The following is a 22,452-nucleotide window of genomic DNA, read 5'->3' as shown; positions in this document are numbered from 1 at the left end:
CAATATCAAGAAGGTATCTAGCAATGAATTCATGATGCACATGATCCACCATACCAGAACAAGCAGTCCACAGAGCTGGCAGTTCATGATGACTATATTATGCAGAGGGTGACAGATGGCCACATATCTGTCATATACCATCACAGTCAGCAGGGGGATTCCAAGATGGCGGCTAGAGGGAGGAAGCAGAAAGCCAGCCTCCTATAGTGAAATCTTGGAGAGACACTGGAGACACACTTTGCAGCCAAAATCACCGAGAAGAGGCAAAACTTTGACCCCTCCACACCTCCAGCCGGCACAGAGAATCTCCACTTCAGGTTAAATGGAGAAACTAGGAGGGCCCCCGGGCCGCCAGTCGCCCGTGCCCAGACAGCTTGGGAAGACGTGGACAAGCTTACTGTCGATTATTACACTAACGCTCCCTGTTTATACCTTTGAAACTCTCTTGTCTGATACCTTGTTCTGCTTTCTCCTTCTCATCTGTGTATTTGTTTTTCCCTTTTCTTTAACTTCTTGCTTTCCATCTCCCTCACCCTTCCATTCTAAATATCACCATTGTTATTATTACAAGCTAGAAAATACTTAATTGCACACAGTACAGGGACAGTAACAACACCAAAGACAATGACGGGAAGACAGATAAAAAACAGGGAAACCAGTTTCCCCACACCATCACAGTCAGCAAAAAGACATCCAGTGTTATAAATAATATGAAAAAAAGCATTTTGGTTATGAATCCTGCATAGGTGACGCCCTTGCTTTGTGACTGATGTTCACCAACATCTTTGGGATGATGTTGGAGGTAAAAAAAAAAAAAAGATGTCCACAAAAGAAACGTTGGAAAGGAAGAAGTACATGAGCATGTGCAGGTGGGTGTTTGTAATGCTGACCAGGCTGATGAGCAGATTCCCAAGCCAGGGTCCATGTCACCAGGTACTTGGAGAGAAAATGTCCAGCTATAAAAAGGTATATTTGTGGTGTTGATCCAAAATCCCGGAAGAAGAAATTCTGAAAGTTTTGTATCATTTCCTGGTTTGATGTGTTTGATATGACTGCGAAAGAGAGAGAAAAAGCATGACACAGCATGCATTAATCACCTGTTATAAATTCTATCTTTTTGTAGTGTTTTTAATCAAACCCAAGACCTCTTGCACCATAGGCAAGTGTTATACCACTGAGTTACATACCTAGCCGCAATCTTCTATAGCAAAGAAATTAATTATATAGGAATATTGTCCACTTTAGGGTATTCTTTGTGTTGTTATCTTTGATTTGGAATTCCTGTCTCATACTCAACTTTTGCATAAAGGTTATGTATTCAAGTATTTTAATGAGAAATTCTTTCATGCACTTGAGGAATATAAATTTAATTTAGCTCATGTTCTAGGCACTATCTTGTCATTGATTGAACAGTTAAGGAAAACAAAATCATTAGAGCAAAATAATGGAGAAAAAATACAAGGAAATAAAATACTCATACACTGTATCAGATGATAACAAGTGCAATTTGAGTCAACTTTCTGTCACTCTGACAAATACTTGAGGCAATCAACTTATAAAAAGAATATGATAGCCAGGTGCCAGTGCTTCACACCTGCAACTCTAACTACTTGGGAGGCTGATATGGATAGAATTGTGGCTTGAGGTCAACCTGTGCAAAAATGTTTGCAAGACCCCATTTAACCGATAGTTTGGTGTGGAGATTCATGCCTATCATCTCATTGATGCTAACACTACAGGACAAAAGGAGTCCCTGTGTCCAAGTATATTTGCCCTCTACTTAATTGGCTCCTTGGGTGTTCAATATCATCTCCACTTATTACCTTGCATTCTGTCACCTGTATTATTCTCAACTTTTGAAATAGACTATCCCAAGTCTCCTTATACTGGAACCTAATCTCACCCCTAAATCACACACACACACACACACACACACACACACACACACACACACACCACAGCATACCACACCACACACTGATACATACAAAGCACAGTGAATGTTCCTGGAAACATGATAATAGCATTCTCTTCTCACACCCATTCACATAATTAGAGAGAATGAAATACAAGCATATTGTCAGTGTCAGATTATTTTAGTAAGACCATGATGTGCCCTCCATTTAAAGAAACATCTTTAAATCATAAGACATCTGATCAATAAACACATATTACAGAATTAAATGGACCTGAAGGATTAAAAAAAAAGGTCTCATGAGCACATGTGGTCCCTAAGAGATCAGGAGGAAGAACTAACTACCTTAATTATAGGGACATTCCAACTTGTATTATATCCCCTTAGTACCCAGCAAAAACAATAAATGGCAAATATACATGCATCCAAAAGATGAATGTGGTGACATCTTTGTGGTGTGAAGACATCTACAGATTGAACAATTCAATAGAAACAAGCAAAGAGAAAAAAACCAACAATTCAATAATGGAAAGATTAAAATGACTAAATTTGGAAATTTCAGTTTTGGACAGTACTGGAATTTGAAGCTGGGGCCTTGTTCTTGCTAGGTTGCTAGGCAGGTACTCTACAATGTGAACCACTTCACCAGTCCTTTATTGTATTCAGTATTTTGGAGATAGGATCTTGCAAACTATTTGCCTGGGCAGGCTGTGAACTTATTCTCCTGACTGCTGCCTCCTGAGTAACTAGAATTGCCAGCATGAGCCACTGGCACCTGGCTATGTTTGGATATCTTTATAGCAAACAAAGTGTTGCTTTTCTCTGCCTGTTCCTTATTTGTTTCCCTATTTGGTTTTTTAATATTTTGTCATGTGTCAGGAAAGCCTCTTCCTTGCTATTCTCATGTGACTTCTTTGTTTTTCTTAATCTTGAGGTTTTGAACTGTTGTTTTTTTTTTTAAACAAATCCCATGGGTGTACTCAGGTCCTCATTCTGGTCATTGGCAATATACATCTTTACCACAAAATTACCCTACAAAACCCTATGCCATGATACCATGACAATTCTAGTCCTGGAAATATCCTGCATGTAATTAATTCCCAGGGACCTGTCAGCAACACACAGTCATACCTGCTGTGCTCACCTTTGTATTTTCACAAAGCTGTGTGGCAGAAAATGAGAAATTATAAGACAAAAAGAATGGCAGGTGAATAAAACCAATTTAAAATTAGCAGTTTCAAGACAATAGTTTCAAAATTGCAAGAAGTTTTGATAATGACATGAAACAGAATTAAAAGGCCAATAATTTATTGATTTCTAAATGGATTAACAATCTGCAAAGATGGGTATAAGAAACTATAGCATATAGTAAGAAGTTTCAACATTTATAAATTCATCTCATATAAAGACACAGATCAAACATGTATATGAAAGATAAAGGCAATCCTTATCTTTCCACATGATAACAATAATACCTTCCACATAATGGCCCAAAGCATGTGAATTATAGAAATAAGATGAAAGACAAAATAAGTAATATGTTAGAAAATATAGTTAGAAATATATATAAAAGGCTATTGGTTTATTCAACTGATGCAGACAAACATTGTATATTTAAAAAGTAATGAGAGGCATTCACTATCATACAGTGTCAACAGGCATTTAATTTTAATAAAATTCTGTTTTGACTATGATATTCACTTCACTCACCCAACGTACAATCAATGAAATTAAAGAAGTATTTAAAAGGAAAAGAAAATATATGACTGATGACTGATAATTGTCATCACAATATATATATATATACAATATACATATATAATTTGGTAATTTCTCCAATACATACATATTAAAAGAACAAAATGGAAAATTGGTAAGGTAGAGAAAAACTCCAATCCTGTTTGAAAGAATTCATTTTTTTTAAAAAAAAGGAATATCTGGTTGATAACAAAAGAAAGAAAAACATTTTAAGAGAAACGTGAGAATCATGCTTCGGGATAATTTGATGTTATGGTACTGTATGATTCTCATAACTGTGAAAATTGTTGTGAGAACTCGTAAGCAGAATAAAACAGAGTTTTAGATGTATTGAAATGTGACTTTCTCAGTATAAGAGAAGCATTGGTTGAGAAGGGAGATGTCTGTCTAATCCACAATTCCCTGGTTCTGCCTGGCCTCTTCCTGTGTCTCATCCTGCTTGGCTTTTGCCTTTGTCTTCATTCTATCCCCTGTTGCTATGTGAACAGTTGAGCTCTTGGTAAGATAAAACCATGGTTAGTCCCTGTTCTTTTGACTGTCCTCACTGCTTTCCGTGCTTGGTAACCCCACCTTCTTGCCCCATTGCTGCAACCAAAGCCCAGCAGGCCTCCCTTGAAAAGTGGGACAGAAGAATGTATTTGGATCTAATTAGCCTTTCATTGGTCAGGGAAGATAGGGAAGTGTGGAGTTCTGTGCCCCATCTGCCCTGGCATACTTCTTCATGGCTGCTGTATGCTTCTACTACACACTGGTTTAGAGGAACCATCAAAATGCTTCTCTCAATAATTCTAGAAGGTGAGCACAAGCCTTTAGCATTTGCTGATACCCCCTCGACCTACCTACCTGACTTTCCTACTCTCTTACCACCATTCCTCTATCCACCCCCCCCCCATATACTACCTACACTGCCCCTCTCCCCTCATGAACCTTCAAGGACCAGGCAATGTTTAAACTATAGTCAGGTACTTGATCCTTCGCTCTTTCTACCAGTCAATCAAATTTCTATCTCTTCCTTGAGTCAGGGAAACTGCTCTGGTATACCATGCTATTGCCATGCTCTCTCTATAAACTTGCAGTTCTACATGTTCTAAGCCAAGTGATTTAGGACCATCAAACACAACCAGTTCTCTCTCAAGCTCTTGCAATAGAGAATGTGGATTTCAAGACAATTATTTCTGATCTCATTTAAACATTTCTATTTGGAAAGTTAAAGCTGAACAATAGCATCTGTTTTCTTGGCTGTGTCTGCTTGCCTTGGCTTTACTGGATAGGATAATAAGATTAGTGAGAATGAGAAGCACATCAGATAATAGTTCACAAATACTGGTTTGTTCAACCTTACTGCCTAGACTCAAGTTGTTATATCACACAAAATGAGTGCTTGTGTTAAATTTCCAACACTGTGAAAATGAGTCAGGCTGATTTCCATACATGATTCCAAACAGAATCATCTGTTCGCCAAACATGTGTTACAGGGGAGCTAATGATAGATATAGGGGGGAATTTTTGGTTAAAGTTTAAATTTGGATTCCTCTGAATTGCTTAGATGTCTTTATACTTGTTTTAAACCATCTGGATTCTTGTCTCTAAAACAGGTATAGTTACTCACTTATGACAATGAATATATTGTCTGTAGTTTTGGAGAGTATGGAAGGATGTCAGCAGTCAGTCACATTCCATTATCAGAGAGGTAAAATGAATAGAAATGGCTCTTGAAGTGACCCCCGTTCAACTTCTGAAATAGCAGTTCCTGGGGTGATCACATTGTGAATTGCTGCTGATGGCTGCATTAGTGGAAGTCTGCGGGGTGACGAGAGCCACTTTAACATTGACTGTGTCAGGGTGGTTTCAGTGCCTTCAGCTACTTACCATTCAGAATGATCCATAGCTATTGCTAAATTGCTATGAAGAAAAAAAAAAACCAAAACCCTTCGATACCTTGTCAGTGGGAGCTCCAAGTATCATTGCCCAGTAATTGTAAGACCTGCTTGCCTGAGTTTTCAAAAAATGAAATAACACATGTGACTGCTGCAAACTTCAGCTTTAGGCAAGTGTTAAGTACTTGTCGTTAGTAATTTTTGCTCGGCATCCTGCTGTACCCTGTTGTTTCCTCTTCATATGTTTTTCTTTCTTTTGCATGCTTTGAGATACCCCTGTCTGTAAAGCTTGATTTTTAAATTATAATCATTTTTCCGAGTCAGCCTCCCAGCTGTTTAGTGTTTTTTGTTATCTTAGTGCCTTTTCTACTGTTTAAGCCATGTCTTGAGGCTTCTTGGTTCTTTTTGGAATATGGGATATTTTTCCAAATATGCTGCTTTTCTCCTCTGAGCTGCATTCTGTGTTGCATGGTTTTGTTTTATTTCCTCTAATCTGTTTTGGACTTAGAATTCTTATTTATAAATTGGTTTGGAAAAAAGATATTTACTCAATATTCAACCTTTCTATCTAGTGCCAAGTATATGCAAAGTACACAGATATTTCAGTAGTGGTCTGAACTTCTAGTTCAAGTATGCAGTCAGGGATGGTGCCAATCACCATGACTGGGACTACGAGAGATAGAGGGACCGTTGGGGGACAATGGGGACAGGGGTGGGAGGTTGCTGATAGCTATGGATATAGGGAAAATTTGAGGTGTCCAGCCTGTGGAGAACTTTTCACTCCAAGTGGCAGACTTTAGTGTCATTAGCATAAAGACAGTGACTGAAGCCAAAGGAGTAAATGACAGAGAATGGAGATGAATTCTCTGTTGAATAATCACCTGACCTGACAGGATTGTTCTTCTGTAAATTAATATCCTGGTTGGAGGCTGGAATGCTTGTCTCAAAATAGCTGTAATTGAAAAAGATACTAAGGGGTGAAGAGGACTGAAGTATACCACACACACACACACACACACACGCACACACACACACACACACACTATGTGTATATATATATATATATATACACATATATATATATATGTCTATTTTATATATATATAAAATAGACAGCATAATGAAACCCACTAAACATTTTGAGAAAGGGAGGAGGAGAGTATATATGGTAATAAAATAAGGGAATGAACTTGTTCCAAGTACACTGTACACATGTATGGAATAATCAAAATGAAATCCCCTTGTATTATTAATGTATGCTAATTCAAAAATAAAATTAAAAAAATAAAAAATAAAAAAATTTAAAAAAAGGAATAAAAACCTAACTAACCCCACTATACAAACACAAAGAAAAAATGCAAAGGGGTTTCATTGTGTGATTTTCATACATATATAATGTACTTCTATTTTTTAATTTTTCATTATTTAATTGCATATATTAATATTGTATCATAGTATTTCAATACATGTACACAACATGCACTGATTTTAAAAAATGATGAATATCAATCTAAAATATCTAAGAGACAGGGCATATCGATTGCTTTCAATATGATTGAAATTGCAATTTAATGATTTCAGAATGCGTTATTAGCTCTAGATTGAACTATGAAATAACTTAAAATGATAGGATATGTGAGAAGTTCTTCTAAAATGCATAGAGATAACTTTAATAAAACTTAATTTGTCCTTCGTGAGGATATGAGTATTCATATATGCTTAATAAAGATAAAATGAGTCTTAATAAAAGAGTAAGAGGAATGAATGCCATCCAGGTGGTGACTGAAGGTGATGCCTTTTTTGTAGAAATTTATCTTCACAAAAATCAAAAAAACCTAATAAAGAATAACACAAAATCCCAGAAATGCATTCAATCTCATGGAATTAAAATAATTATAAGTAAGACAATTACCCATAATTCTTTTTATATAATAAATATTTTATGTGAATGCACAGAGTGAGAGATGATACTTTGAAAGCTATACATCCCATGAGAGTCTGTTGCAAGATGAAAATTGCAAAACTTCATTTCTCTGGATCTTACTCACCCATAGAGAAACATAATTGAATATGTCTCATCCTAAACATAAAAGGCCCGCATTACCCACCATGTATCTCCATAACTCATACCCCATTCATCTACTCTCTTCATCAAAAACACCCTTGAACTTATTTGGGCTTCTATTGTTATCATTTCATTGTTACCAATGAGCCTTGTATTGATCCATTCAGTGTTCATTTCTCATTTTAATATTATGGAGAAAGAAAGAAAGAGATGTAGAGAAGGAGGTAGGGAGGGAAGGAAGAAGAAAGGAAGAAAGAAGGAATGCAGGAAGAAAAAAGGAAAGAAGGAAGGAAGGTAAGAAGATGCAGCATAATGAACAAATTCAGTATTATGAAAAAATAATCAGGAAAGCAAGCACCCCAGCAATCCACTCTGGGATAGTTGACCTTGGCTGTCAGGTGACCTCAGGTAAGTATTCTTAGGTTTGATTCTCTTCAATCCTCTCCCAAAGTGTCTACTGAGCTCTCAGACTCACTTGGCTTCTGTATCTAGAAAGAAGGATGCAATGTAAAAGTGAAAGTTTCTCCCTGGATGGTTGATGATGGAGATGAAGGCTCTCTACTGTGAAGAACAGAAGGAAGAACTCAAGTGTTAGTCCCACAGGCAGACTTAAGACCACAAATAGTCCACCATCTCCTTTCCAAACCAAGTCTGCACACCCTGACAGTCCTCAGAGGAGATAGTTTCAACACTTACATTTGGTCACTAGGCACATTGCCCTATTCTTACATCACCGTCTATCCACCTGAATTCCCTGTGGAATGTGACTCTGGAAAGAATTTTTTCCTGTTTATTTGCTGCTCCCAAGAGACAAGTTTACAATGTAGTAATGTAGTTTGTATGCCTTCTCCACAAATTCGCCTGACTTCTAGACTTCTGACCTCTTAGCACCTTATCCAAACCAAGTTAACTTTTATTTCTAAAGTCTGACTCAAATGTAACTATCTTCATTGAATCTTAACACATCTTCAAAGCATTTGTTTGTGGTGGATATATAGATCCTGATATTAAGATGAATACAGTTGAGGTACTCTTTATGCAAAAATGAATATAGAATTTTTTCAACCTGTTGAAACCACTAAAAGAAAAGAACTAAAGTAGAAGGAAGAAAAATTGAGGAATTGAAACAAGTCACACTACAATACAGATATACATGAAAGTGATGCAAGGAAACTCCCTTGGTAGCTCTCTGAAACAAGTAAAAGTGTCATTTTTTTCTCTTTTAAAAAAATCAGAGAACAGGAAATCATCATGGACTACTTTGAGGGCCTATTCTTTAATAAATTTGAAATTTTTGAAGAAATGGACAGATTTCTAGAAACTTACAACCATCCAAAACTGAACCAAAAGGATATTAGTCACCTGCATAGATCTATAACACAAAAAGAAATTGAAGCAGCAATCAAGAGTCTCCTAAAAAAGAAAAGTCCAGGACCTGATGGATTCACTGCTGAATTCTATCAGATGTTTAAAGAAGAACTAATACTAATTCTCCTTAAACTGTTCATGAAATAGAAAGGGAAGGAACACTGTGTAACTCATTTTATGGAGCCAATATTACTCTCACCCCAAAACCAGACAAAGTTGGCCAAAAAGGAGAACTACAGGCCAATTTCCTTAATGAGTATCGATGCAAAAATTCTTAATAAAATAATGACAAATTGAATCCAACAACACATCAGAAAGATCATACACCATGAAGAAGTTGGATTCATCCCAGGGATGCAGGAGTGATTCAACATATGTAAATCTATAAATGTAATACAGCACATGAATAGAAGTAAAGACAAAAACTACTTGATCATCTCAAGAGATGCAGAAAAAGCCTTTGACAAGATCCAACAACACTTCATGATAAAAGCGCTAAGAAAACGAGGACACAAGGAAAGTACCTCAACATTGAACAGGCTATATATGACTAACTTACAGACAACATCATACTTCATGGAGAGAAACTGAAACCATTCCCTCTAAAATCAGGAAAAAGACAAGGGTGCCCACTATCCCCACTCCTATTCAACATAGTATGGGAATTCCTAGCCAGAGCAATAAGGCAAGAAGAAGAAATAAAAGGAATACAAATAAGTAAAGATACTGTGAGAATATCCTTATTTGCAGACGATATGATCCTATACCTTAAAGACCCAAAAAACTCTACCCAAAAACTCCTAGACACCATAAACAGCTACAGCAACATGGCAGGATACAAAATCAACTTAGAAAAATCATTAGCTTTTCTATACACCAACAATGAACAAACTGAGAAGGAATATATGGAGACAACTCCACTCACAATAGCCTCAAAAACAAATCAAATACCTAGGAGTAAATTTAACAAAGGATGTGAACGACCTCTACAAGGAGAATTACAAACTCCTAAAGAAAGAGATTGAGGAAGACTACAGAAGATGGAAAGATCTCCCATGCTCATGGATTGGTAGAATCAACATAGTAAAAATGGCTATACAACCAAAAGCAATCTACATGTTTAATGCAATTCCCATCAAAATCCCAATGACTTTCATCACAGAGATTGAAAAATCTACCCTAGAGTTCATTTGGAAACAGAAGAGACCACAAATAGCCAAGGCAATACTCAGCAAAAACAGCAATGCTGGAGGTATCATAATACCTGATTTCAAACTATGTTACACAGCAATAGCAATAAAAATAGCATAGTACTGGCACAAAAACAGACACGAAGACAAGTGGAACAGAATAGAAGACCCAAATATGAATCCAAACAACTATGCCCACCTCATTTATGACTAAGATGCCAAAAATATGTGATGGAGAAAAGACAACATCTTCAACAAATGTTACTGGGAAAAGTGGTTACCTGTCTATAAGAAACTGAAACTAGACCCTTGTCTATCAACCTGCACTAGTATCAACTCAAAATGGATCAAGGACATAAATATCAGACCTGAAACTCTGAAGTTAGTACAGGAAGGAGCAGGAAACACTATGGAACTAATTGGTATAGGCAAGGACTTCCTCAATAGAACCCCAGTAGCCCAGCAATTAAGAGACAGGATGGACAAATGGGACTTCATAAAATTAAAAATCTTCTGCACAACAAAAGAAATAGTCTCTAAACTGAAGAGACCACCCACAGAGTGGGAGAAAATATTTTCCAGCTATACATCAGACAAAGGACTGATAAGCAGAATATACAGGGAACTTAAGAAACTAAACTCTCCTAAAATCAATGAACCGATTAAGAGATGGACAACTGAACTAAACAGAACTTTTTCAAAAGAAGAAATTCAAATGGCCAAAAAACATATGAAAAAATGCTCGTCATCTCTAGCCATAAAGGAAATGCAAATCAAAACCACACTAAGATTCCACCTCAGCCCTGTTAGAATAACAATCATCAAAAACACCAACAACAACATGTCTTGGCAAAGATGTGGGAAAAAGGAACACTCGTACACTGCTGGTGGGAATGCAATCTGGTGCAACCACTCTGGAAAAAAATTTGGAAGCTTCCTAAAAATCTAAACATGGATCTGCCATATGAGCCAGCAATCCCACTCCGGGGATATACCCAAAGGAATGCAAAACAGGTTACTCCAGAGGCACCTGCACACCCATGTTTATTGCACCACTATTCACAGTAGCCAAGTTATGGAAACAGCCAAGATGCCCCACCACTGACGAATGGATTAAGAAAATGTGGTATCTATACACAATGGAATTTTATGCAGCCATGAAGAAGAACGAAATATTATCATTCACTGGTAAATGGATGGAATTGGAGAACATCATTCTAAGTGAGGTTAGCATGGCCCAAAATACCAAAAATCATATGTTCTCCCTCATATGCAGACATTAGATCAAGGGCAAACACAACAAGGGGACTGGACTTTGAGCACATGATAAAAGCAAGAGCACACAAGGGAGGGGTGAGGATAGGTAAGACACCTAAAAAATTAGCTAGCATTTGTTGCCCTTAATGCAGAGAAACTAAAGCAGATACCTTAAAAGCAACTGAGGCCAATAGGAAAAGGGGACCAGGAACTAGAGAAAAGGTTAGATCAAAAAGAGTTAACCTAGAAGGTAACACACAGGCACAGGAAATTAATGTGAGTCAACTCCCTGTTTGGCTATCCTTATCTCAACCAGCAAAAACACTTGTTCCTTCCTATTATTGCTTATATTCTCTCTTCAACAAAATTAGAGATAAAGGCAAAATAGTTTCTGCTGCGTATTGAGGGGGTGGGGAGGAAAGGGAGGGGGTGGTGTGGGTGGTAAGGGAGGGGGTGAGGGCAGGAGAGAGAAATGACCCTAGCCTTGTATGCGCATATGAATAATAAAACAATAAAAATTAAAAATAAAAAAAAGAAGAACAAAATCTTATCATTTGCAGGTAAATGGATGGAACTGGAGAACATCATTCTGAGCAAGATCAGCCAATCTCAGAAGACCAAAAATCATATGTTCTCCCTCATATGTGGACTTCAGATCTTGGGCAAATGCAGCAACGTGGTTGGACTTGGATCACAAGACACAGGGAGAGCACATATGGAAGATATAGGAATAGGTAGAAAACCCAAACATGAAAGTGTTTGATATCCCCACTCCAGAGGAACTAATACAGAAACCCTAAAACAACAGAGGTTAACATGAGAAGGGGTTCAGTAACCAGTGTAAAGATCAATTAGAGATGAATCAACATGGGTTGAAACACATGTGTACACAAAAGCAATGCTAGGAATCTCTCTGTATAGCTATCCTTAACTCAACTAGCAAAAATGCTTTGTCTTCCTTAATATGCTTATGTCTTTTCTTCAATAAAATTAGAGATAAGAGCAGAACAGGTTTTGCATGGAAGTGAGGGGGGAGGGAGGCAGGGTGGAGAGATGACCCAAACAATGTATGCATATGTGAATAAATGAATAATTTTTTTAAAAATCAGAGAACAGAAGGGTGGAAAAGATCCTGCCTGGGGTGAGGGGCAGAAAACAGTAGGAGGGGGAGAGGAGGTGGGAAAATACTGAAGGAAGGTGAATATAGTACAAATACTGTGCACGCATGTATATAAATGGAAAAATGATATCTGCTGAAACTATTCCAATAATGGGGGACACGGAGATAAAGGAGAATGGCGGAGGGGATGAATTTAAGTATGATACATTTGATATATTTTAAGAACTTTTGTGAATGATACAATGTACCCCCATCCAGCACAACAATAAAAAATAACCTGATATTTACAGAATAAACTAAAATAAAAAGTGTATGTCAAAAACTTTGTAACTAAAATAAAACAATATGAAAACTATGTGAGTATATTTATATGAATGGTTATATATATAAAATCATAATACATATTTTGAACCAATTAAAATAACAAATACTTTTGATAAATAGTAAAAACATTTGAGCCAAAGATGAAGCAAAATAAATGTAATTAATTCCTAAACATAAACATGACAAAACACTTAATTTAACTAACACTCAAAGAAAATGAAATTAAAGCATTATGGGAACCTTAAAAATTTTTAGTCTACAATGGAATAGAATGTATAGATGATTGGGAGAGGGAAGGGGCCCAACAATGTATGCACATATGAATAAATGAATTTAAAAATATACAGATGATCAAGAATTACAGGAATCTGATTCTTGTAGGGAAAGATGGACTTTTTAACAAATATTGCTGGGAAAACTGCATATCCACATGCAGAAGATAAACTAGACCCCTGTCTATCACCTTGTACAATTATCAGTTCAAACTGGAAAAAAAGACCTTAATTTAAGAATGGAATCTTTGAAACTACTAGAAGAAAACACAGGGCAATAGCAAAGAATTTCTGGATAGAGCTCCAGTTGCTCAGGATATAAGAGCAATAATTGACAAATGGAGCCAGCTGCCAGTGGTTTATGCCTGGCTACTGAGGAGGCATAGATCAGGAGGATCACAGTTGAAAGAGGGACCCAGGAAAATAGTTTGCAAGACCCTAGCTCAAAAAAAACCCATCAAAAACCACAGCAGGCAGAGTGTCTCAAGTGGTAAGAGAGTCTTCTTAACAAGTGCTTCTTGTTAAGAAGCACTTCAAACCAAAGTGCTGCCCAACAAATTGACAAATGGGATTGTATCAAGTTAAAAGTCTTCTTCATAGCAAAAGCAATAATCAACAGAGCAAAAATAGGGGCTACAGACTGGAGGAAAGTCTTTGTCACATATTCACCTATCAGGAGATTAATATCTAGAATATATAAGGAACTCAAAAAAATCAACAGTAAATAAAATAGTAAATGGGCAATGATATTGAATGATGACTTTTCAAATGAAAAGTACAAATTACCAATAAGTACACAAAAACATGTTCAACTCCTTTGACATCTGGGAAATGCAAATTAATACTACATTGAAAGTCTGCCTTGTCCCTGTCAGAATGGTTATCATCAATAAAACAATAAAAACAAACAGTGATGATGTAGTGGAAAAGGAACCCTTATTCTCTACTGGAGGTAATGTAAATTAGTACAAGAACTATGGAAATCAGTGTGAAGGTTCCTTAAAAAATTAAATATAAAACTCCCGTATGATCCACCCATATCACTTCTGTATATATACCCAAAGGAATCAAAGTCGGCTTTGATACCTGAACCTCCAGGTTTATTGTGGCACTGTTCACTATTCAGACTATGAAATCAGCCTAGATGCCCATCAATAGAATGAAGGCATAATCAAAATGTGGTATATCTACTCAGTGGAGTTTTACTTAGTCAGTAAAGGGAATTACTTATGTATTTGTTGGGAAGTGCATGAAACCGGATATCATCATGTTAAGTGAAATAAGCCAGTCTCAAAAGACAAGTATCCAGTTTCCAGTCATTTGTGGAAGATGGGGGAAATCAAAACAAAACATATTCAAGTACATGATAGTAATGGGATTACTAGGAAACTGGGAGGGGAAGAGAAAGGGGGGACAGAATAGGGAGGACAGAAATATTATATATATATATATATATATATATATATATATATATATATATATATATATATCCATATATAATATATATAATTTTTATATATAAATATTTATATAAATTATATATAATTTATATAATTTAAATATATATTTATATTATATAAATTATATATTATATATAAATATTTATATATATAAATTTATATATCTGGATATGTATATATAAATATATTTAGAAAGAGAGAAATACCATAATGATATTGTTCTTACATTGCATAGTTTAATTTTTAAAAATTTAAAAGTGTGAACAGAACATACCAGACATCATTAGAGACCAAACCAATGAAACATGGGCAAAGAAGGAGAAGAGATAAACGCTAAAGGTATAGGAAACATATTCAACAAAATAATAGAAGAATATTTCCCAAATCTGGGGGAATTGATGGTCATTAAGGTACAGGCAAACTTTAAGAAGAACAAACAGATAAGAAAAGGGAAAATCTCCCACATCATATGAGACACTAACAGGAATTAATTATGTTGTTTGGTGGGAAGTGAATGGAACTTGAGACCATGATGTTTGGTGAAATAAGTCAATCTCACATACACATGTACCTTATATTTTCTCTCATTTGTGGAAGGTATAGGAAAACAAAACAAAATAAACAAAATAAAAAAAATCAAGGACATAATAGTTAAAAAGGGACTAATATGGACAGGAAAGCAAAGGGAAAAGGGTAGGTTTAAACACACAGAAATAGGAATGAATATTCCTATTTTTTTCCTGTATAGGATGTCCTATACATGACATCACATATAAAGGCAAACCCACCAGAATAACGGTAGATTTCTCATCAGAAACTCTAAAAGTCAGGAGGTTTGGGAATGAGGTACTTCAAGCCCTGAAATAAAATAACTGCCAATCTAGATTTCTACAACAAATAAAGTTATCCTTCAAAATTTAAGGAGAAATAAAATCTTCCATGGTAAACAAAAATTCATCATGACCCATATACCGGCACTTCAGAGGATTTTTAAAGGAATCCTACACACAGAAGAGGAGGATACAATTTTTTACAGGGGGAAATGAGAAAAAGTAACATAGGCAATGAATATTATCAAAGTGCATAATATACATGTATGGAAATATCATAAGAAACACCCTTTGTACACAAAGAATAGGAAGATAAACACAACCATAAGATCATGAGAAAGAACGAATAAATCTCAATAGAACAGATAAGTAAATGAGGTTTAGGAAATAAAAAAACATTACAAAAACAACAAAGTGACAGAAAACACAGGTAGAGCCTAGCACAATAATAGTGGGTGACTTCAATAACACACATTCACCAATACATAGGTTATCAAGACAAAATAATAACAAAGAGCTTCAGAATTAAATGATACCATCAGTCAAATGAACTTAAAAGATGGTTGTATAATAATTCATGTGGGAACCACAGAATGCACTTTCTTCTCAGCAAATCACAGAACTTTCTGCAAACTACATCATATTCTTAGGACATAGAGGAAGTCAGCAAATACAACAATATTGAAGTAACTTGTATTTTATCAAACAATGAAAATTGTAAGCTAACAGCAAAAGAAATTATAAAAATATACAAAAATATGAAGACTGGGAAATTAATTTTTGAAAGTCCAGTGGGTCATCTCAGAAATAAGGGGAGACCAAAAAATTGCTAGAAGCAAATGAAATTTAAAACACAACAAATTCAATGCAATGACAATAAAATTCCAATGACATTTTTCACATAGATAGAAAAAAATCATAAAATTCATTTGGAAACACAAAAGTCCTTGAATAGCCTAAGCAAACCTGAACAAAAAAGATCAATGCTGGAGGTATCACAATACCTGACCTCAAACTATGCCACAAATACATAGTAACCAAAACACATGATACTGGTACAATCATAAAAAAGAATGGAATTATATCACTTGCTGTAAAATGGATGGAATTGATGATTATCAAGTTAAATTAATAAGCTAATCCCCAAAACACAATATCACCTGTTTTCTCTCATTTATGGAAGTCCTGGGGTGGGGAGAGATGAAACAAAAACAAGGTCATAAAAGCAGAGGATAGACCACTAGGAAGGTAGAAGGAAAAATAAAAAGAGGGAGATGGAAGAGTATTAGGTGGAGTAATGGAGGATGAAAGTGAACAAAGTCCTTCCTATGCATGTATGGAATTGTCATTATGAAACCCTTTACTATGTGCAATGAATATACACCATTGTAATAACAGTAGTAAAATAAATGATAGAGCAGAGTGTGGTGGCATGCCTGTAGTCTCAGCAATCAGGAGGCAGAGGTAGGAGGATCATGAGTTTGAGACCAGCCTAGTCTATAGAATGAGACCCAGTCCAGAAACATACATACATACATGCTGAACATTATATTGAAAGGAAAGCATTCAGTTCTATTTGGGTAGATACCCAAATACAGGTCTGGAAGTGAGGTATTGTTGGCAAAAAGGAAAAGGAGAAAATTTTGAACAAGAATCATGTGAGTTGACAAAGAAGGATGAAATTTTGTCATTTACAAGTAAATGGATGGAACTGGAGAACATCATCTTAAGCTAAATTAGCCAGGCTCAGAAGGCCAAAAATCATATGTTCTCCCTCATATGCAGATTATAGACCTAAAACAAATGCAGTAATATTATTGATCATGGGTCACACACAAAGGGGAGAACATGTACAGGAGGAATAGGGAAAGGGAAAGAAACCTAAAACTTGAAAGTGTTTGATATGCCCCCTGTAGAGGAGCAAATAAAGTAATCTTAAACTGGCAGAAGCCACTATGGGTAGGTGAGGTCTGGTAGAGATGAATCAATTTGGGTTGTAATACACATGTGCATGGAGGCAATGCCAGGAATCTCTCTGTATAGCTAGCTTTATCTCAAGCTAGCAAAATGCTATGTCTTTCTTATTATCTCTTATGTTTTCTCTTCAACGAAATTGGAGATGAGGGCAGAACAGGTTCTGCCTGGAAGCGAGAGGGGTGGGGGAAGGAGGTAGGTATGAAAGGAGAGAGATGGCCCAAACAATGTATGCACATATGCATAAATGTATAAACAATTAACATAAAAAAGAAAACAGAATCATGAGCTAAGACACAAAGTGAGTGTTGTTCACAAGATGAAAGGAGTGATTGAAGATGCTCACTGGTTGTAGAAGCCTCATTTCTACACAGAAATTTCATGTGCACATGTTCTTCTTTCACCTCTCCAAAGCATACATGGAAATAACAATGGAATACCAAAAGTCAAACTTGTCTGAGTTGTCTTAACACTGTTTAGTTCACTGTTTAATATTTTCACACTAACATAAAAAGCAAGCTCTATTCCAGGTTGCTGCATACCAATCTGTTACCACATTGTCTAGAGTAACATAAGGACATAGCATAATATAAGAATGACAAGTCATTTTTTACTTATAAGTTTTCACTTTTAAAAAGTATGCTAAGCTGACTTTTCTTTTCTTTATATTTATTTCATTTTTTTTATTTATAATACATTGATAATATGAAGGAATTTCATTGTGATAATTCCATACATGTGTACAGTTTACCTAGGACAAGTTCACCCACTCCATTATAGTCCCATCCCCTTCTTCTTATCCACTCTTTAAAACAGTGTGTGGTGAGATTAATTATGCTGTATTTATATGTATATAGGCAGCATACTTTATCTTCTTCGTCCCTCATTACCCTTTCCTTCCCCCTCCTCCCTCCCATAATCCCCCCTAGACAGTCCCGCATATACATTCATGCCCTATTATCATCATAATCATCATCAATATCATCATCATCTTCATTTTAGGTCTGCATTCCAAATGAGTGAGAACATGACATATTTGCTATTTTGCGCTTGGCTTTTCTCATTCACCATTATGTTCTTTATTTCCATCCATTTTACTGAAAATGACATAATTTCATTTTTCTTTATGGCTGAGTAAATATATATATATATGCATTATAAAATTATATAATTATAATTATTTATTTTCTTTATTCATTCATCAGTTGTTGAACGCCTTGGCTATTTCCACTGGTTGGTTATTGTGAAGACAGTTGCAATAAACCTGGGCATGCAGGTAGCTTTCTGTTGACTTACACTCTTTCAGACACAAATTCAACAGTGGTACAAGAGTAGTATGGGGGGGTCATAAGGTAAGTCTATTTTTAGTTTTTTGAGTAAGCTCCATACTGATTGCCATAGTATTTGCAATAGTTTTCATTTCTACTAACAGTGTTTGAGGGTTCCCTTTTCCCTTGCAAACTCACTGTCATTTGTCATTGTTTGTTCTCTTCATGATTGCCAATCTGACTGGCAGGAAATGGAATCTTAATGTAGTTTTGAATTGCATTTCTGCTAAGGTCATTTTAAGCATTCAATATATTATGAAGGCCTACAATTGTGAGAATAAATATGAGTTCAAGAATAGAAGGACAAGGTATAAGAATTTCATCTCCTGAAGAAAAGCTTTTTCTTCAAGTATTGTATTTTTATTTACATTTTTAAGTCAATTTTTATTGTAGATTAGCACATAGATGTATGATTTAGCAGAGTAATCCATGCACTCTTTACTTAGATTTCCCAAGGGCAACATCTTATGAAACTACAGTACAATATCATTCTAAGGATTTAACATGAACAATAATCAAAATACAGAACAGTTCCATCAACCTAGAATCCCTAGTATCTCCCTTATGTGACCACATGCACCACTTCTTCCCACTTCCAACCACTAAAAACTCCTAATCTATTCCTGATTTATATATTGATATTACTTAGAAATCTTGTCTAGGATATTAAAATTGGTAGAATAGATCCTGCTGGATGTATTACATATCTCAGAATTATTATAAGAAAGGACCTATGGTGAGAAGACTATGTACTCACCATAAAAAAGTGATGGTGATGGATATGCTAATTACACTTAGTTGACCACTACATGATAAAAAAAACCACATTGTAACAAATAAACATGTACAAATTTATGTATAAGTCAAAACATTAAATTAATGAATTTATAAAATTACCCATCATCAATAGTAAAGTGCAATAGTATATTAAAGCCATGGTACAAGGAAGAGCAGTTAAAGAAGTAATACACAAAGAATAATAGATGCAGAAGAAAAAACTGTAGGCTCAAATTTTCCTCTATTACAAAATTACAAAAATTACCTGTTGTCAATGATCAGATTTTTCTATTGGCATAATAAAACACTGGATTTTATTCATAAAACAAATCAAATATTAGTAAAATATATGTCATGTTGGAAGAATATGAACAAAGGGCTGTTGTCCTAATAGATGTATGGGAATTTCCAAATGTTCTGGTCCAGAAAGGAAACTAAAATTCTTGTCTCACTCCTTGAGTCCATGAGCTGGATTACTACAGGAAAGAAAAATAACATGACTACTATTCACACAAATGGACATTACTAACACAGATGAAATGCTATATTTACATTTTCCAGCAAGTAAATCAGTATCTGCATTTTGTTAATGGATCTGATCCACTTATGGCATCCCTAGTGTCATTCCTGATTAGACTATCTTGGATCACTCTGAGCCTTTTTCCAAGAGCTCATATATCCTACATTTAAATGACAAATGATTTCTCATAGATGTGCAACATACATTGAGTACTGACCATGCACCAGGCACTACCTAAGCATTGATCAGAGGGTGCTAAAAAACAAAAATTCCTATATCCCTAATATGGTCAAAGTATGTGTACATAAAGAAATCATATGTCTAGTATCATTGTCTATCATATTTGTGCAAGTACATATTTGCACCTGCACAAACCCACCATATCATACACATTAAACACATCAGCTTCTTTGAATATTAATTATACCTCAGTAAAACTGTTTAAAAAAGAAATGACCATGTAACATGCTAGAAGTGAAGATGCATTGAAGAAAAAGAAGGTAGGGGGAGAAATGACCCAAACATTGTATGCACATATGACTAAAAGAAATTTTAAAGAGAGAGAGAGAGAGAGAGAGAGGAAGGAAGAAAGAAAGAAAGAAAGGAAAGAAAGAAAGAAAGAAAGAAAGAAAGAAAGAAAGAAAGAAAGAAAGAAAGAAAGAAAGAAAGAAAGAAAGAAAGTAAGAAAGAAAGATGGTAGTATAATGGAGTAAATAGAAGCAAATAGTACACAGATGCTGCAGTTGTGTGTGTGTCTATGTGTGTGTGTGTGTCTGTGTGTGTGTGTGTGTTTGTAGATGTGTGTGTGTGTGTGTGAAACCATCATACTTTTTCACTCTAAAGCTTTGAGCCCAACAATTGTGGACATTTCTACTGAAGTAGATCTATTGCTTCTTTTCCAGTTGCCTTCCAAATGAGTGTTTTCAGAGCCTTCTTGATGTCTTTATTGCTCATACTGTAGATGAAGGGATTCAGCATGGGTGTGACCACAGTGTACATCAGAGAAGCTGTTGCAGTGGAGTGTGAGTTTTGGGTCACAGCAGAACTTAGGTAGACACCCAGTAGTGTACAATAAAATAAAGAGACAACTGAGAGGTGAGACGCACAGGTGGAAAATGCTTTGTACTTTCCCTGAGCCGAGGAGATTGCATGGATGGAGGAAACAATCTTTGAGTAAGAATAAAGGATACCAGTAAGGGGACACAAAGCCAGGAGTAGAGCTGTAATGTATATCACCATGTCATTAACAAAAGTGTCAGAACAGGCACGGTGGACCACCTGGTTAAGTTCACAGAAAAAGTGTGGTATTTCCATGTCTGTGCAGAAGGACAGCCATAATACAAAGAAGGTATGTAGCAAGGAATTCATGACACCTATGATCCAACATGCCAGAACCAGCAATCCACAGAGCTGTTGGCTCATGATGACCATATAATGCAGAGGGTGACATATGGCCACATATCTGTCATATGCCATCACAATCAACAGAAAGATGTCCAAACCTGAAAAGAGCAATAAGTACATCTGTGTGATGCAGCCTTCATAGGTGGTGCCCTTGCTCTTTGTCTGGAGATTCACCAGCACCTTGGGGACAGTGGCGGAGGTGAAACAGATATCCACAAACGACAAGTTAGAGAGGAAAAAGTACATGGGTGTGTGTGGGTGGGGGTCTGTGATGATGGCCAAGATGATGAGCAGGTTCCCAAGTACTGTGATCAAGTACATGGAAAGGAAAAGCCCAAATATGAGAAGATATATTTGTGGTTGTTGATCTGAAAATCCCAGAAGAAGAAATTCTGAAATTTGCATATTATTTCCTGGATCCATGTGTTTGATATGACTGCCAAAAAGAGAGAGATAAAGACTATGACACAGCATGCATTAATCACCTGTCATAAATGCTATTTTTCCATGGTGCTTGTAATCAAATTCAGGAACTCTTTCACAATGCTGTACTACTGAGCTACACAACTAGCCCCAATCTTCTACAGTCAAGAAATTATTTTCTGGGGAATTCTAAGATGGTGGCTAGAGGGAGGAAGCAGAAAGCGTGCCTCCTATAGTGAAATCTTGGAGAGAAGCTGGAGACACACGTTGTAGGCAAAACCACCAATAAGAGGCAAAACTTTGACCCCTCCACACCTCCAGCCAGCACAGAGAATCTCCACTTCACATTAAATGGAGAAACCAGGGGGCCCCTGGGCCACCAGTCACCCACACTTAGACGGCTTGGGAAGACGCAGACAAGGTGAGCTAAGCGGTTTGAGGTATGTCCACAACAACACTGGGCCAGATCAGCATAGCCCCCTGGACAGACCAACCCCTACCCAGGGAAAAAAGAGAAACTGAGTAATAAGAAATAAGAACAATAAAGACACATTGCAAAGAGGGTGGGGTGCACTGTGCGCCAAACAGGG

The 22,452-nt window shown here is 36.2% G+C and overlaps 1 protein-coding gene across 1 annotated transcript; it reads right to left on the bottom strand.

The window, feature by feature from the left end:
• Positions 1-20,905: 20,905 nt before the first annotated feature.
• LOC141416115 (olfactory receptor 7A17-like) lies at positions 20,906-21,862 on the bottom strand. The gene has a single exon (XM_074053253.1). The coding sequence runs from the start codon at positions 21,860-21,862 to the stop codon at positions 20,906-20,908; it is 957 nt and encodes a 318-aa protein (XP_073909354.1).
• Between the last annotated feature and the right edge of the window lie 590 nt (positions 21,863-22,452).

The sequence above is a fragment of the Castor canadensis genome, chromosome 14 (genome assembly GCF_047511655.1).
Source record: "Castor canadensis chromosome 14, mCasCan1.hap1v2, whole genome shotgun sequence".
Classification (NCBI taxonomy): Eukaryota; Metazoa; Chordata; class Mammalia; order Rodentia; family Castoridae; genus Castor; species Castor canadensis.
Note: the sequence above shows the minus strand (reverse complement) of the source record. Positions and strands in the feature narration are given on the sequence as shown.